At 40.8% G+C, this 16,637-nt stretch overlaps 2 protein-coding genes across 6 annotated transcripts in view; one reads left to right on the top strand and one right to left on the bottom strand.

Moving 5' to 3' along the window:
- The window catches only part of SPMIP2 (sperm microtubule inner protein 2), a 35,987-nt gene extending 21,550 nt beyond the window's left edge, over window positions 1-14,437 (top strand). Inside the window, exons 5-6 of one of the 4 annotated variants that reach the window (XM_083457617.1) lie at window positions 3,858-3,918; window positions 14,315-14,437. In XM_083457617.1, coding sequence (XP_083313743.1) covers window positions 3,858-3,918; window positions 14,315-14,316 — 63 coding nt within the window. In that variant the 3' untranslated portion in view covers window positions 14,317-14,437. Of the gene's footprint in view, window positions 1-3,857; window positions 3,919-4,148; window positions 4,348-4,710; window positions 5,015-8,625; window positions 9,697-14,314 lie in introns of those variants that run through there. The other 3 variants (XM_083457618.1, XM_083457615.1, XM_083457616.1) reach the window with 3 other exon arrangements.
- FNIP2 (folliculin interacting protein 2) overlaps window positions 2,642-16,637 on the bottom strand; it is a 44,388-nt gene continuing 30,392 nt past the window's right edge. For both annotated transcript variants that reach the window (XM_083457102.1, XM_083457101.1), the window contains 7 exons: window positions 15,957-16,103; window positions 15,686-15,855; window positions 13,329-14,517; window positions 12,014-12,170; window positions 10,453-10,653; window positions 9,703-9,818; window positions 2,642-5,425 (listed from right to left, as the gene is read on the bottom strand). In XM_083457102.1, the coding sequence (XP_083313228.1) occupies window positions 5,347-5,425; window positions 9,703-9,818; window positions 10,453-10,653; window positions 12,014-12,170; window positions 13,329-14,517; window positions 15,686-15,855; window positions 15,957-16,103 (2,059 nt within the window). In that variant the 3' untranslated portion in view covers window positions 2,642-5,346. The remainder of the gene's footprint in view (window positions 5,426-9,702; window positions 9,819-10,452; window positions 10,654-12,013; window positions 12,171-13,328; window positions 14,518-15,685; window positions 15,856-15,956; window positions 16,104-16,637) is intronic.

Genomic DNA, 16,637 nt, shown 5'->3' with positions numbered 1-16,637 from the left:
ACCAAAGTGATCTCCCCAGGGCACAAGCCTGGGCAGCGTGTATGGAGGTGCTGGACTGCCCAGACAACAAGACCCCCTCACTATCCAAAGAAAAGTAGAGCAATATGTTTGGCATCAGCTTGGCTGCAGCAGTTGCCACAAGGAGGCATAAAAGGCGCCATTCAACAGTCTTAGGGACTCCACTCCGGATTTGTGTAGCATTTATTCCTTAGCCTTTTCTTCTCCCCAAAGATATCCCACAAGTGTCACATTTAAATGCATCCTGCTTAAATTAGTTACTATATTACAGGACTGCCTGTTTATTCTTGGTACAGGAACTTCTTGTTAGCGTCAGCATAGAGGACTCCCCCCGTCTAAAGGACTTTTGGCAGATTGTTGTAACACTGAATACAAGAAATCCAATTTAGCTGAGATTACATTTATTTTTAAAGACTTGACAGGCAGTCTCTCCTAAGCTTCCTTGTACTGTCTTGACCTTGATGAATTCCTGGCTATATGCAATTCATTACCTTCAGATAGCTCTTATAAGACCACTTCCTCAGTCCTGAGACTCAGCAAGAGAGACAAGTGCCTATGACTTGACATGTTTTACAGGGTAGTTTGCCAGCATGCAGATTACCAACATGTGGTAATTAAGCTAATTTTGTGTGGTACTAGAAGTAGGTCAATGCTTTGTACTTTGCATGCTTGCCAATCCAATCAGCCATCAGGCCCTCCCCCACCAACACACACAACCATTCCATTTTGCATATTTTAGTTCCACTCAGTCAATCTTCTTTCATGGATAAAAGTAAACACGCATTAATAGCTAAAAACCTGATCCCACTCAACACCTCTTTTATTTATTTATTTGAATTTCTGAGCTTAAACTGTAATTCTTGCAAGCAGTTGCTTTTATGTGAACTAAGACTGACAATCAGGACATTTCTATTTTGATTGTCTCTCGCTGCGTTTAAAATAACCTCGTGTTTGAAAAGCAAGCAAGGGGTCATTGCATAAATTAGATTTATTTATTTTTAAATGGTACTCATCAAAGCTCAGAGGATTTTAATGTTTAAACCACTATTTTATTTACCCACCATAATTTTGTTTTTGAATTTTGCTTTAAAGAAAAACAACAACGCTCACTTGGCAAATGGCCATAGTACATGCTGCTGTAGGTGATCACAGAGAGTTCTCTTGCAAGGTTGTATTAAACTGCATTCTCAGAATAAGTCATGCAACGGATGGTGACCGATAAAAGATGTGGCAGAATGTTTGCCCCAAGAAAAATCCAAACAATTTAGTAAGAAGGCCACATGTAGTTATGCTCCTGGATACCTGTGTGAACACCATGATTTTTTCAGATTAAAATGTCTGAGAGCTGGGCACGTTCAGAAACTACATGGTACAACCCTTTTTAGACTGTACCACTAAAACTTTGGAGGTAGGGATTTAAATGTCACACACACAAAAAATAGCATTCCACATAGAAGAATAACAAAGCAGTGAGAAGGCTATGTGATAATTTGTATTATTGAGTTGTTATTATTTTGATTATGTATTTTGTGGTTTTATATTCTGATTTTATTCTGTGAACCACCCTGAGACCTGCAGATATTGGGTGGTATATAAATTCTAATAATATTAATAATAATCCACCTTTCCCCCAGAACCAGGACTCGAGGTGGCTCACAAAAACTGAAGCACAAGTAAAGCACAGATAGCGAAAAACATATAAAAGATAACTTAAAAAGCAATTAAACTATAACAGAATCAAAATGATGTAAAAAGATTTATTAAAATGCAGGTAGCAAAAACAGCCCAACACTATTAAAAAGCCCTTTCTTTAGAAGCAGCCAGTTCCCCCAAGCCTGCTAGAATAAAAGAGTTTTCAGCAGCTGGCGGAAAGACAGTGAGGAGGGAAGCCAGTCTAGCCTTTCTAGAAATGGAGCTCTGAAGTCTGGCAGCAACTATTAAGAAGGCCCTCTCCCATGTCCTCACCCAACTCTTTTTTCCATGCAAAATTTTCCACAGGCAGGACAGAGATATTTCAGAGGGCCAATATTCAAAATACTTGATCCAGCTGCAGTTTGAAGTGGTATGGCCTGGGAAACTAGATCCTCAAGTACCATTCTGGCTTCTGGCCCTTGAGAAGAAACTAGAGCTAGTAGGAACATGTAGAAAAGCCTTGGCCAAGGATATATTTCTTAATAAATACTAACTTCCTTTGCATGATTCAGGTTTACAGAATGTTCAGGAAATATTTTGTAAGACAGAGTACAGTGGTACCTTGGGTTAAGTACTTAATTTGTTCCGGAGGACCATTCTTAACCTGAAACTGTTCTTAACCTGAAGACCACTTTAGCTAATGGGGCCTCCTGCTGCCGCCACGCCGCTGGAGCCTGATTTCTGTTCTTATCCTGAAGCAAAGTTCTTAACCTGAAGCACTATTTCTGGGTTAGCAGAATCTGTAACCTGAAGCGTATGTAACCCGAGGTACCACTGTACTCCCATTTGTTAGACATTAGTAAAGTGTGAAGACCCCTCTGCAAAATTTTGCTAAACATCTCAGACTATGAACTCCTGATTATAATATTTTGAACTGTTTCTTTTGGTTTTGAATATGTGTCTCAGTAAAGACAATATTGTCAAAGAGAGATTTATGCAATCCACTAATGAAGTGGTTTTCTACAATTTATTGCACCAATGCCACAAAGAAAATGACAAATGATACTGTACAATTACAGCCCAAATTAAGAAGTTTCCACAGTTTGACATTTGAATCCAGTCAATAAAAAAACCCCAAACACTACTTGCTTTTCTCTCTCTGAACACATACTTGCAGCTACACACACACACCCTTCTCCTAGTACGGTATATGTTACTTCATCTGTTCCAGGTAACATGCTTTATTATATAAGCTTGCTACACTTAAAATATGGTCCACATGAATCGGAAGAAGTTTGCTCCTGCTTAGGAAACAAAGAAGTAGACATGTTTGGAGGGGGAGGACAGCAGAATACTATTAATACAGCATGAAAAATAAAAAGTTTTGGAATCTTGAAGATTTCAGACAAGATTCCTTTCTCATTGCCACTTTCAGTGTTTCTCAGGTACATTCACATTACTTTAAAAACTATTAAAAATATCAGAACCAAAGCATGCTTATGATAAAAGGGTAGCCATTGCAGTGCATCACCAGTGCAGTTTTTGCCCTCTCAAATGCTACAGCACAATCTTTCAGAAAATTCATGACATGTACAACTTTTAAGTTGCCCCCTACTGGCAGCTTAATTCTGTCAACTGAGGTAGTTTTTTTAAAAACGGAAGGATAAAACACATTATATTTTCTTAAATATAGAATGAAGCTACTTTTTCTAAAATGATACAGTTGTTAAAGATCTGCATGGTTCTTTTAAAGGGGAAAAAAGTATATTATGATTTTATTCTGAGATAAAAGCAAGGGTTGTTAATTAATTTGATCCCTTGACCATAATTTAAGTACAAGAAGGGTATCTTTAACCCTTGCCTTTGTGGTCTTCTCTGTCAAAAAACTGGGCTTCATTCATTTAGAAGGGAAGGTTTCAGAGGAAAATTGATTTTTTGAGCTAATTTGCAATAGAAAGAAAGGCAGGGAACAGAATAATGCTGCTATGGATAACTACTAGCTTCTAAAACAGGAATGGCCGTATGATTAAGTGTTGTCATGAAAGTATTGGCAGGGATGAATAAGCAATGAGACAAAATGGAAAATCTGACAAGCCCCAGAAAAAGAAAATTATTAAATCGGTATTTGGACAAACATTGCATCCAATTGCCAACACTGCTTGGGTCAGTTGCCAAATATGACAAAACTTCTTTCTACTTCCATTTAGCACTTTCAGTCCAACATGGGAGATTGCACAATGTGCCTACCGGGAGTCTTTCAAAAAAATTGTAAGTAGTTTTTGCTTTCTTGCTCTAATTTCATACAGTCACCTGCAGAACTTGGAAGTTAAAATGAAGTCACAAGATTTATACTGAACCTTCTAAGAAAGCCCTGGGTATAGGGTTTGAAACCAAGACGAATACGGTCCTATGTGTACAGTTGTATAGCAACATAGAAAATTGAAAGAGAGCTCATGTTACTAACTTCCCATTTAAAACCACATACATTTCTCTTTTAGAATTAAGACATACAAGAGAGGAAGGCACCAAGAGGCTAGTGCAAAACGTTCTGTGGGATCGCTTCAGACACTTGAGAATTATCATAATGAATTGCTGTCACTGTTATCATGACCACCTTCCCCTCGCGATATCCTATCTGAGATTTCTTCTGCGTGTTTCATCCATCCACTTAAAGAAGTTGATCCTGCTTCTGCAGTGTGCTGAAGAGAGATCTCTTATTCACGGGGCAACAGATAAGAGTTTATGTTTTAAAACCAGCTACCCAGAGTTGATGCTAATGGGGGCTTTTAATGCTAGTCCTACACAAAGTAGACTCAGTGAAATGAACACAGTTTCATTCATTTCAGTGTTTCTAATCCAAGCAGGACTAGGATGGATACAAACCTATGTCCATTATCATATCGGTTCTTAAGGTTCAAACACGAGCTTTTTTGAGCTGGTTGTACATATGTTAGGATGCTCAACCTGTAAGACCAGAAAACTGGAAATTCAAGATGTGGCATTTGCAACAAGGTAAGTTTGCAGTGGAGATTACTACTACTTTCTCCCATTTTCATCTAGCTGTGATGCAGGATCCAAAACTTCCGTCTCCGCCAAGAACAACCAAAAACAACACTGCCGCTCTCGTGCTGCTTCGTCCATTTTAAGAGCCCATCAGCCACACAACAAGACTGTGGTAGCTGACTTCCAACTTCTTGTTCCATGGAGGTTTGATGAGCTAACAAAAGAGAATGGGCATGCATACGTACTCCAATTCATCACCTTGTCCATCCAAACACAGGAATGCTTCTGTGCGTACAGATTTGCTTACTGCTCCCCATTTGGGTGGGTGGGAAATCAGAACAAGACAACAATAGTAAGGAAACCATACTTAGAGTTGTTTTTTGTTTGGCTGAAAACTATGTATAAGTAGGGAATCCTCCAATAGTGTTTAATTCTTTTGTCCATTAAAATACAAGGATGCATTCTTGATTAGTTTACTCCAAAAACAGTATAAAAACCCTGAATGTCTTTTATATTATGTAAACTGAAATTCCGCTGGTAAGCGTCCAAACAAAATGCAGAAGAGGAAAAGTGACAGAATGAACTGTCACCTGTGGTCCTCTGTTCCCCCATCTCTTCATGTTTGCTCTCTTCTGCACACATGAATCCCATCTGCTTTACTCTGCTAGGGAGTTGTGACTTCAACTTCTCAGCTTAGAGGAGTATCTGAGCAACATACGGAGAATGAGTACTCGCTATAGCAGCCAACAGTGGCAAATCGTTGGATTCAATCCTAGAAATTAAAAAAAGGGATGTTTTTCAATATGTAAATTATAGCAGAGAATTGAAGTATCTAATTAAAAGCATTTCTGAACCACTTAATATTTAGAAATCTCTAATGAGATGCTAAAATACAACATAAAAACCAGAGATGCAACATAAAAGCAAATAAAGACAGTAATAACAGGGTCCAGTTTTATAGGTCATGGAAAGCCTGGGCAAAAAGATGTCTCTAAGATGTCTGTGGCAACTGTCAGAGGAAAGAGCATCCACAATGCAATGAAGAAACATGCCTGTTTTACCCTGTGTTATTCTGTAGCAAAATTTCTCCAGATGATCAAGTGAATTTAAAAGTCTATAGAGGGACAGGTAATAATAATAAAATAATAAATTTTTATTTATACCCCGCCCTTCCCGGTTCAAAAACCAGGCTCAGGGCAGCTAACAACAAATTTAAAACACTTAATTATAAAAGCAGCATAAAATACAGTATAAAAACATGAATAACAATAAAATAAAAAATCAATTAGATAATCTCCCCAGGGCTAGCTGGCTGAATTGGTACTACTTGGGCCAGCGAGGAGGCCGGGGGAGAATTAGCTGTGGGGTCTCAGAGCGGGTGATCTTCATAAAAGGGGAGGGGGAGGGAAGAGAAGGGAAATAAAAGATCAGGCTGAATTCAAATTAAAGGCCAGGCGGAATAGCTCTGTCTTACAGGCCCGACGGAAGGAGGTTAAATCCTGAAGGGCTGTAGTCTCATGGGACTGAGCATTCCACCAGGCCGGAGCCATCACGGAAAAGGCCCTGGCCCTGGTGGAGGATAGTCTGACTTCCTTAGGGCCCGGGACCTCTAAACTATGGTTATTCATGGACCTTAAGGTCCTCTGCGGGGCATACCAGGAGAGGCGGTCCCGTAGATACGAGGGCCCTAAGCCACAAGGTGGGCTTGCAGGTAACTTGGTGCCAAATTGTTTAGGGCTTTACATGGTGGTTGATTGGAAGCCAGTACAGTTCCTTCAGCGGAGGTGTAATATGCGCACATCAAGGTGCTCCACTCAAACACCTGTTTGCAGCATGCTGCAGCTTCCAGACCAGTTTCAATATGGTCAGGGTAGGAGGAGGGACAGAAAAGACATGCTGGTGAATGGTCATATTTGAGAAACTAAGGCCACAGTCCTATACTCACTTCCTCAGCAAGAAGGGGCTGCCTTTGAAGATGACTTGGAAACTTCAACTGGTCCAAAAGTCTATTGTAGCAGGATGTTTGATTATTTTTATTTTTGTATTTTGTCTTTAGTTTAAAAATTATTAAAGTGTCATTAAAAAAGTTAATTCTACCCTGCTCCGCATCACATTTCCATTTCCAAGTTGATGAGCCAAGTAGCACATGATAGTCTCAGGAATCACCCTACCAGCAAGAGGAGAAAATACTGTTTCCCCAAAAGTCGCTTAGACTTTTCTTGAATGACTTTGGCAAAGGAGCAAAATGAATCTAAAGAAAGACAAGGTTGGGGGCAGGGAAAATCGATGCTTATGCGCAGCCAAGCAACTGTATGGATTAGGGAGGGTCTCGTGAGAGCAGATATGGATTACATAGCAAAAGCGGAGGTTGTAGTGATAGATGGCCCGGTAACAAGACCCAGCGCTCTAGCAACACAAACCTGCAAAAAGGCCCCGAAACAAGGTTAAATGTTCTAATTCTATTATTCAGCATGCTTTTAGGAAGGCCATTTGGTGAATGTCTCTGATTCAGGTACAGTAACAGAGAGATGGGAAAGTTCAGCACTTCCCTGCTCTATAGACTAAAACAAAAACATTTCCTGAACTAAGGACTTAATTATTTGACGCTTTAATATATACTTTTTAAGAAGTGCTTTTTTAAAAGCATTAGACGGCAAACTAAATAGTGCTGCTTCTCATGAACCTCCTTATTTATTGTAAATAATGGACAGTGCTTTATAGACTAAAAACAACAACCCTTCAATGTTATAAAACTGGGACAGCTTACTACAGAGTGATTTTATCTTTATACTCATCACACAGTAGCCTTCAGACATAGATATAGATATGGTCTCCTTCCTCTATATTTGATTTTAACTTATTTGCGTTCCTTACATGCTTTACCAAATACATTATTATTTATAAGATAACCTTATGGCAGAAAACTGTTCAAAGGGCAGCTTTTTTGGGAGGGGGGAACTGCTGTAAATAATCCATACCAATGGATAAATATATAAGCATTGAGAAAACTATGAAAGAACCATAAACTCGCAATGGAATGAAAGCATATCTTACTTTTCTACAAAGGGAAGACTGTACACAGCCATTGCACAGGAGAGCATTCCAAAAGTTTGGAACTATGAGAGAAAAGGCTCTTTTTCTAGTAAGTTGACCTTAATTCTCTAAGGAGAGATGGGGAACCTGTGACACCTTCAGATATTGTAGGCACTCCCACCAGCAAGCCCATGAACAGGGACAAGGGTAGAGGAGATATTCTTTCAGTGAACATTTTTAAGTGAACCAACCCAATTTGCCACCTCCTTAACACATAAATAGGATCAAAAATATCATTCAGAATGAACGCGTTTCCAAATTTTGTGATACATCTCATGGTTCAAAATATGTACCGTGCTGTGCAAAACACATGCACATTTTAAGATAAAATAACTTTAGAAATGCATATATTGCAATTAAATATGAATTTAAATAAAACTCTTGCACACTTTTAAGAAATTGCTATTAATGCAAAAACGAAACTGAACAGATTTATGAGCACACATACACATGAAATGGACACAGATTGAAAGAGACTGATACAACCCCCATCTTCTCTGACTAGGAATGAATATAGCACAAAACACTGGGAGGGCCCTAGAGACAGGAGATCACAGTAGGACTCATTGTAGTTCTTAAGGTTCCTGGAGGGGTTTACATAGGAAAAGGCATTCTTTAAGATACTTGTGACACAGATCATGTAGCGATCACGACCAGCCTGCTGAATTGGGTTCAGAAACATACCAGTAACCAATGTGGATATTTAAGTACCAATGTAAATCTTTTAGCTACTTATACCATAAGACAGGCAGCAGCATTCTGCACCAGCTGTAATTTCTGAATCGTCTCCAAGGACAGTTCCATGTACAGCACATTACAGTAATTTAGACTGGCAGTCAACAAGACCTAAATTATGTAGCTGGGTCTCTTATCTTTCAGGAGTTGGCACAGTTGCTAAACTAAGCTGGTAAAGAAAGGCACTCCTGGATGCAGCACCACCTGAGAATCTATGAGCAATTGGAATTAAATTGCTACCAAGTTTTTGCCCACACTATCGCTCTCAAGGTTCCTCTTTGCAAGGTTGAGAAGGGGCAACTCTGAACATCACACAGCATTCTAATTTGCATGGAATGCTCCAGCCCATGGCCATTAAGTGACAACCTATATCCCAGGTCTTTTGCACAGCTAGGTGCAGAACAGTAGGATCTCCAAGAATACCTGAATGAGTTGCTTCTCATCTGACAGTTTTTAGTAACCCTCAGAGGGTGGGTTTAAATACCCCCCCATCTCAGGAATGCACTTAGAGCAGTGCTAAAGATTCTCCCCCCCACCCTTTTATTTTATTTTTGAGCTGTTCAGAAAGGAAGGTTCCATGGCTTGAAGTCAAGAATATATTATCCAATTAAGATTACAGCCATGCCATCATCTCACAGCATGTTTCATAGGAGACATCCCGTTCCATCTCGACATAGGTTACTGAATTCTTTCCTAATCCATTCCACACAAACCACTAAAGTGACTTGAACAGAACTTTCATCTACAGTGCTTATGCAAAACATGGTGCTGACCAAAATAAGACTTTCTACCATTGCCCCTCCTCCTTGCCCTCCTCCATTTACTTTTTAAATGTATTGACGCGACTGTTAATGCAGCAGAAACAGCACTTGCTGTCCTTCTGCCTGAAAAAAGGGGTCCTTCTTCAGGGTGAGGCATTCTGGGTGAGGTGGCCCAAGAGGCGCCTGCCTGTGCTGCCGACGCTTTTCTATAACTTCCATTTTGTTCAGAACGTGAAGGAAGGACAAGAAATAATTCTATTTTCCTACATTTAACAGCTCGGTTCGATTTCCAGATGGCTCAGTGGAACACACACAAGCTACACTTCACACTTCGGCATGTCTTTCACAGAAAATGTGACAATGGAATAAACAGTAGTATCCTGAATATTCAGTGCATGGTGGGGGTGGAAAAACAAAAACAAAAAAAACTTTAAAAAGGAACTCCAGCATCAATACTCACCCCAATACTACTCCAAGTTCTTTCACATGGACTCTCGTTTGGCCTCGCAAATATTTAGACAGCATCGTGCTTTTGAGGTACATTTCTTGTAGCCGATCCTCAAGATGCATAATGCACTGTAGAAAGACATGAAACCCCACAGTGATCCAATCCAATAGAATAAGAGGGCAAAGCCATGCTACACACAATTGCATCAAACGTGAACTGATCGTTCCTGGGGCCAGACCCAAGTTCTGCTTAGTTCAGCACCTCTATGATTAGGCTGATGGTGTCTAGCCAGACTGGACCCGCCATAGGGTAACTGCTATAGTTGCCCCTAAGAATTGGGGTGTTGCATTGCTAATAATCAGGAATGCCAGAAATGGTATGTGGTGTTCAGCATCCTCCCCGCTCTAGTCTGATGGGAGGTACAAAAACAGAATGCAAGCAACTCACTTTTGCTTGGGGCCTTCAGATCACAGGGAATAAAGGATGCAAACATGGCCTGCCAGCGGACAGAAACAAGTCTGCACCAAAGAAGAAAGGCTCCTAAAGAGCAGTAGTTAATTCTCTAACCGCTACCAAAGAGGAGAATTCCTAGACTATTCAGTTATGCTGGGGGGTGGGGCGCTATTTCCACTATGCAGTCTTCCTTCAAGGTCTGAAAGAAGTCAGTGTTGTGGTCTATGGAATGCAAAAACTGGTTGCACATCACACTTTCCCTGTTAATCAATTCCTTCTGCAGGCAATCATTTGTAAACGCGGACTTACAAAGTCAGCAGGAAGGTTAAGTTTGTAAAGCTGTAAAATGGATTGTAATAAAGACGACACTTGGCTGGAGACCAGGACATCCTTGCCCAACTTCATGCTGTCGGTTATCTTTCTTTGGCTTGTGGCCACCTGTACTGTCCATTTATCTGTATCTGCAATAATGCAAACAGCTTCTGCTATGGGCTCATCTAGTACTGGATGCTGTAAAAAGGAAAAAGAAAGTAAATGGAACTGTTTGAAACTGCTGGCTACCTTTTAGATAGATAGATAGATAGATAGATAGATAGATAGATAGATAGATCTCTATCTATCTCACATACATATATTCAATTTACAAATTGAAAGTTTACATTCAGCATAGTTTACTGCAATCTCTAATGACAAATGGCTAGTAGCATTTGTTCTTCTTAATAGAATATGTTTGTGGCCTACTGAAATAATAAATTTGGATGGCATTGATCAAGTGATATATGTAAACTATTGTCAAATATTGAATTAATTGAAAAAAGGTTTTGGTTTCTTAATATATATTTTTATGCAATAACCTTTTCAGACAAAAAAAGTTTCTTATCCTAGCAATCATGTCCACAAAAACCCTGTTAATTTCAGGGCAGAGATTAGGTGCACATATGGACAGGACTCCCTCCATTTAAATAAATAGGTGGTCCCATGTATGCAAAAGCTCAGAATGGACATCAGAGTATGTACACAGTTTTTGTTCAAGGCAAACAGGCACAATGTGGAAGATGTGCTATGCATTTGGGGGGGTATAACTGATTGGTAGAATGGCTGCCTTGCACTCTGAAGGTTTTGTGTACAGCACCTGGCATTTCCAGTTTTAAAAAAAGTTCAGGTAGGTGATGGCAGAGACCTCTAATGAGCCACTGCTAGGTAGGGTAGGCAAGTACCAGGCTTGATGGATAAATAATCTTGACTTGGTATAAGGCAACTTTCTATGCTTAACTGTCAAGGATATTAAAAGGATTCTGTGTGGCAAGATCCAAATAGAACAGCCTAGCACCACAATACCTCAAGGACTGCCTCTCTCCATCTGAACCTACCCGGACCCTGAGATCACCCTTTCTTTGTGTGTCTCCTCCATGAGGGGTCCAGCAGGTAGCAAACTAAGGTATATCTAAATCCAGTATTTGTTTCCAATTAGAGGTCAGCTGTGCACTTCTAGAAGCCCCAAAGCAGGCCATAATGATTACAACCTTCCCCCGTTTGTTCAGGGCATTTGGTACCCTGCCTCTAGAGAGACAGGTTCTATTTTAGCTGCAATGAATAGTAGCCATTTGTGGAATTGGTTTAACCCTTTTAAAGGCCACTTGAGTGGTCATTAATGCATCTTGCAACAGTGAGGTCCAAAATTTAAATCAGAATTCTATTAATAGAAGGAAAATATAGATTAGGGTGCTCCCCTGCACTTTCCATTTTCTCTCTGGCGTACTGCCAGATCTGATCCACCTACAACTATCCCACTTTTACATTTCCTACTGCCAGCACTTGGCCTTCTATGTCTCGCTGCAAGAAAGAGGCTCAGAAGTATGTCCAGACTTACATTCACTGCATGACTCAATTCAGCTGATAGACATTGCTTGAGCTGCTCATCGTTACTGATTCCATGCAACACCAGGTCAGGCATATAGGAGGCACAATAGCCACCGAGAAGGGACCTTCCAAAATGCTTTACGCTTTGATTGCTGATTGTGTTGGATCTGAAACAGAGGAATTGGTTGCACGCTTAGTACCCAGCCATTGCTAAGGCCAGTTTATGAAAAGCTATTGGAATAAAGTGGAATTATTTCAGTAAGATTGGCAGATTGCAATGGTATGCGAATGATGACACTGCCTTCTTTGCTTGCAAGATTACAGCTCATGATCAAAAATGAGCATGGAAAAAGTTACTATCATTCTCAGCTCTGAACCGCACAGTCAGTCCACGGTTCCCAAACTTTGTCTGTACCACAAAATATTTTCCCCAGCAGGAGCCTCAGTTATGGAACTTTGACATGACGATCCGGTTATTTGATGATTGCCTCATTTATTTATAGCATTTCTTACCTGCCCTTTACCACACAATTAAGATACTAGATGCACCTCTGTGGGACGGTGGTCCACATTTTAGAGGCTGCCATTCCCCACACTTCTGAGGGTTGCAGGACTACCAAGAGAGACCTCTCTTTGCTAATCTTAACACGCAGCAAGAATGGAGGCAATCTTTCAGATATCTGGAGCCCAAATCATTTAGGGCTTTAAACACTAATGTAAGCATTTTGAAACCATTCATCTGATCATTATCTCTTAACATCTCATAAATGTGAACCTAACGAGTTATCCAAACTGACAGCTAGGCAAAGCTGGTTAAAATGAGTTACATACTTGTTAACTTTTAAATTGGATCACTTGTGCTCTGTTGTAGCCGAGTTCACAAAAACCACCTGTTTGGAAAGACTGAAAGGCTGCATAATGTAGCATGTGAAGTAGACACTTGCCCATGAAGGCTCATGCTAGTCTAAGACTTTGCTGTTTTCACATATTGTAAAAAGAGAAAAACGGAGCCTTTTAGTCCATTGTACTAAATTGATAACAGTCTCTATTATTGTAAAACCTTAAAATTATGATGCAAGTATTATGCCTAAAATTAATAAGGGGGGGGGAGCCCGATTTGCACTATACTAGGTTGTCTTGGCTTTCCCAGCATAGGGTCAATACTACTTTATAATGGAAACATTTGGTTTAAGTTGGTCTAAATATCAGACTAGAGGTTCCTTCTTCAGATTTTTCAAGCGCTATCTTAGAACAGTTAAAATAACAATGCAGCAAACCCTTGAGGAGTCACACCTTTAGAGTTGGCCATATTTACTTATTTTTACCTTGGCAAAGCAAGTTCTACTTCGGAAAGTTCTTCTGTCCTACTGTTGACAGAGCTCAGAGATTGCCCATCTGGAATATGTGCGCTACCTTCATCGTCGCTCTCTCCCAGGGCACTGTCAGAGCTCTCATTTCTAGGCATGTTCTCTTCCACCCTGAAAGGCTGTTTGCTTCCAGCATCCCCACAGGGGACATCCTCCATAACGGCCTGGCCAGATCTCTGCACATCAGCGGGACTTCCTGAATCACAGTCAAGAGAAACCCTTTCCAAGTTTTCACAGTGTGTGCTTTCAGCTTCCCCCAGTCTTCCTGGCTTTGCAGTTTTGACTTTGCTTTCAGAAGGGACAGGTGGATGGCATGACAACCGAAGCGCACTTGGTAGTCGTGTTTTACAAGCTTTCTGCCTAGCACGTGGTTTAAGACAGAAGTAAGATTTCTCCTGCTGGACTTGGGCAGTTGTATGCAGTGGACTTGACAGGATACACAGAGATTTGCTTTTGCTCCTCGGCATCCCTACAGTTTCATCCAGATCCTTTTGGGTGGGTTCTAAATCAGATACGGGTGACGGGGAGCTTCCAATTTGGAAGGTAACTCTTTCCAACTGAGGGTACCTCTGGCTAGCCCTCTCACTGCAAAACAGCTGTCTGGCTGCGTTGCACTGGTTGTCGTCCTTCATTCCTGTTGTTAAATCCTCTAATTTTGCACACCCCCTGGATACACCTTCTGAACCAGCCACCGTTTCCCCCTTCTTAGCTTCCTCCACAAGTCCCTTGGAGGAGCCAGCTTTGGGCAAGCAAGAGGGCAGTTCAGAACTCTGTCCAGTATTTATTCCTTCATGCTCCCGCTTCAAGCAGGCAGGTTCAAAGCAGCTCTCTCCCACAGCAGCAGCGCTCCCGGTTCTCCGGGGCAAACTGGGAGATATGAGAGCAGGTTCGTTTCTAACAGTGACTACTACATAATCAGAATCCTCAACTTCTCCCTTTTCCAGAGCTGTCGAGATCTTGCTGCCACTCAGGGCTTGCTCTCCTCTGCCAACCTGCCCACTCCGGGTCAGGTGATTCTCCTGCAGCTCAGAGCACCGTAAGAAATACGTAAGAATGTAGAGGATGCGTTGAACCAAATCTTTACGCTTCCCGACAATTACAGTCCTCGTCATCCTGACAGGTGAGCCTATAGCACCATACAAGTCACCTGGAAAAAGCATAAGGAAGAAAAATGGACATTTGTACTGCCTTTTAACCCAGAAGGCCATAAGACAACAGGCCCGTGTCCAATCCAATCCAGTTTTGTTTTGTGGCTTTTTAAAAAAAGATCCATCCAGTTACAAAATGTGCCATGAAAATTTGCACTGAGGAATCAAACATGATTATAATCATTGCTCTAGCCTAAGAGACATATTAAAACTGAAGAGCACGATCCAGTTCAAGTTAAGCTATTTTACATTTCATTGATTTCAATAGGAGGAATTAAACACACATGGTTAACTTCCCATTGAAAATCAATGGGACCTAAAAGTGCTTACCACTGGCTAGATCATGCCCTCAAGTTTTATTTGCACTACATAATTAGTTATTTTTTGAAAAAGGGTTCTTCCCAAGTCATTAGCAGGCAGATCTTACTCGCCGTGCTAAAAATCAATTACAATTTCTGTGCCAAGAACACCTGAATTATGTGACCCCTATAAAAGCTAAATGGTGTACAATTTACATTTTTATTTCCTATCGCAGGAGAAATGCAGAAGTGTAAAATGAAATGATTTATGACAACCCATACTTTACAGGTCTGCAACAGATGAGAGTCAACAAAAACCAGTTATCGTTATAGAAATTGTGTTAGCAAGTAACAAAACATGAAGCTCTATTAAAAAACACACACACCATGAAATTTAGAGACTATTAAAGTGCAAGCTGCTCAACAAAACAAAAAATCTATTGCTTGCACCTTCACTTTATTACAAATACCAGTAGAAGTAACTCTGTAGCTTATGCGGTAACCACTAGAGGGCATCATCACGCTTTTTAAAAAACAGCATCTCAACCACTAGCAACAGAATCCCTTAGCCCTGACCAACATCTGGCTGCAAGGAGCAAGCTTTTATGCTGAATGAAGAATTCACTAAAGCTGATAAAATATGTGCATGCTCAAAGCATGATTTTGGCAAGTATAATAGAGCTATTTCAAAATCGTATCCCCTGTGCAACCATACATCAAGCAGTTCTGTAACGATTCTCCATTTATTCCTCAGCCTAATATGACAAACAATTTTAAAATGCATGTGCACAAGGACATTTCTGTGCAGATTAAGTCTTATCCTATAAAAAAGATCGTCTTAGGTTTGTTTTTAAAGTTTCACACTGACCAAGCTGTGCCCAGAGCGGATTGTAAGGGTGAGATTTTGCCAGCATGTTCACAGACTGAGAGGCACGTTTCTCAGAGGAGGCCCTGATGGGAAGGTGGTCAATTGGCATCACTGTGGGGACCCAAGCCAGGTGATAGGTCAGCACGGCTGTCAAGAGAGCCGCTAAGAACCTGTGGAGAAAAGAGCCACAAACAAGATAAATATGGCGACGAACCTACAGTTCCTATGAAGGGGAGCAGAGCAAGCAAGCAAATAGACAGCGACGACTTACTGGTTTTTGCTGGTCTGTTCTATCAAGATGGTGAATTCCTTGAGAAAGTGTTGGCACAACTGATTCTTTTCAGAAGCGCCGGACATCATGGTTAGCCATACAGGCTCTGCAATCCTTGGAACTGAATACAAATTCCAGATTGTAATTCTGTAAGAAAGGGGGGGGGACCCAAAGAGAGATCTATTAGCTAAAACAGTATACACTGTTCAAAATGCAAAGCCTCTATCCCATAACAAAGAAGATGATCTCAAGCATACAAAGCCAAACTATTAGTTCTGCTTCCCAGGCCCAGAAAATATGGGGTCAGCGACTGTTGACAGATTACTGCCCAGCAGTCTGAAGCATTCATTGTTGAACTGTTTGGGGCCGATTGGAGTTGTAGTCCAAACAACTGGAGGGTGAAGGCTGGTTTATGTTGCAAACAATTCAAATCCTCTTTTATATAATCCCTCTCCACCCTCTCAGTCACGGACATGGCCTAAGTCAGGTGCCTAAATAATAAACTGAGATATGGTCAGGTAACCGAACCCACAGAGAACCCAGAGAGGTGTGAAATCCCGATCCAAATACTAATTCTTTTCAAACTTGATGATAGCTCCCCCTTATTTCACCACAGGCAACATTTTATATGCATCACAGCATAGGTTAATAGGTTGGCATGGACATGCGTAATTAGCTATC

Source organism: Podarcis tiliguerta (assembly GCF_965153285.1).
Source record: "Podarcis tiliguerta genome assembly, chromosome: 9".
Taxonomy (NCBI): domain Eukaryota; kingdom Metazoa; phylum Chordata; class Lepidosauria; order Squamata; family Lacertidae; genus Podarcis; species Podarcis tiliguerta.
Note: the sequence above shows the minus strand (reverse complement) of the source record. Positions and strands in the feature narration are given on the sequence as shown.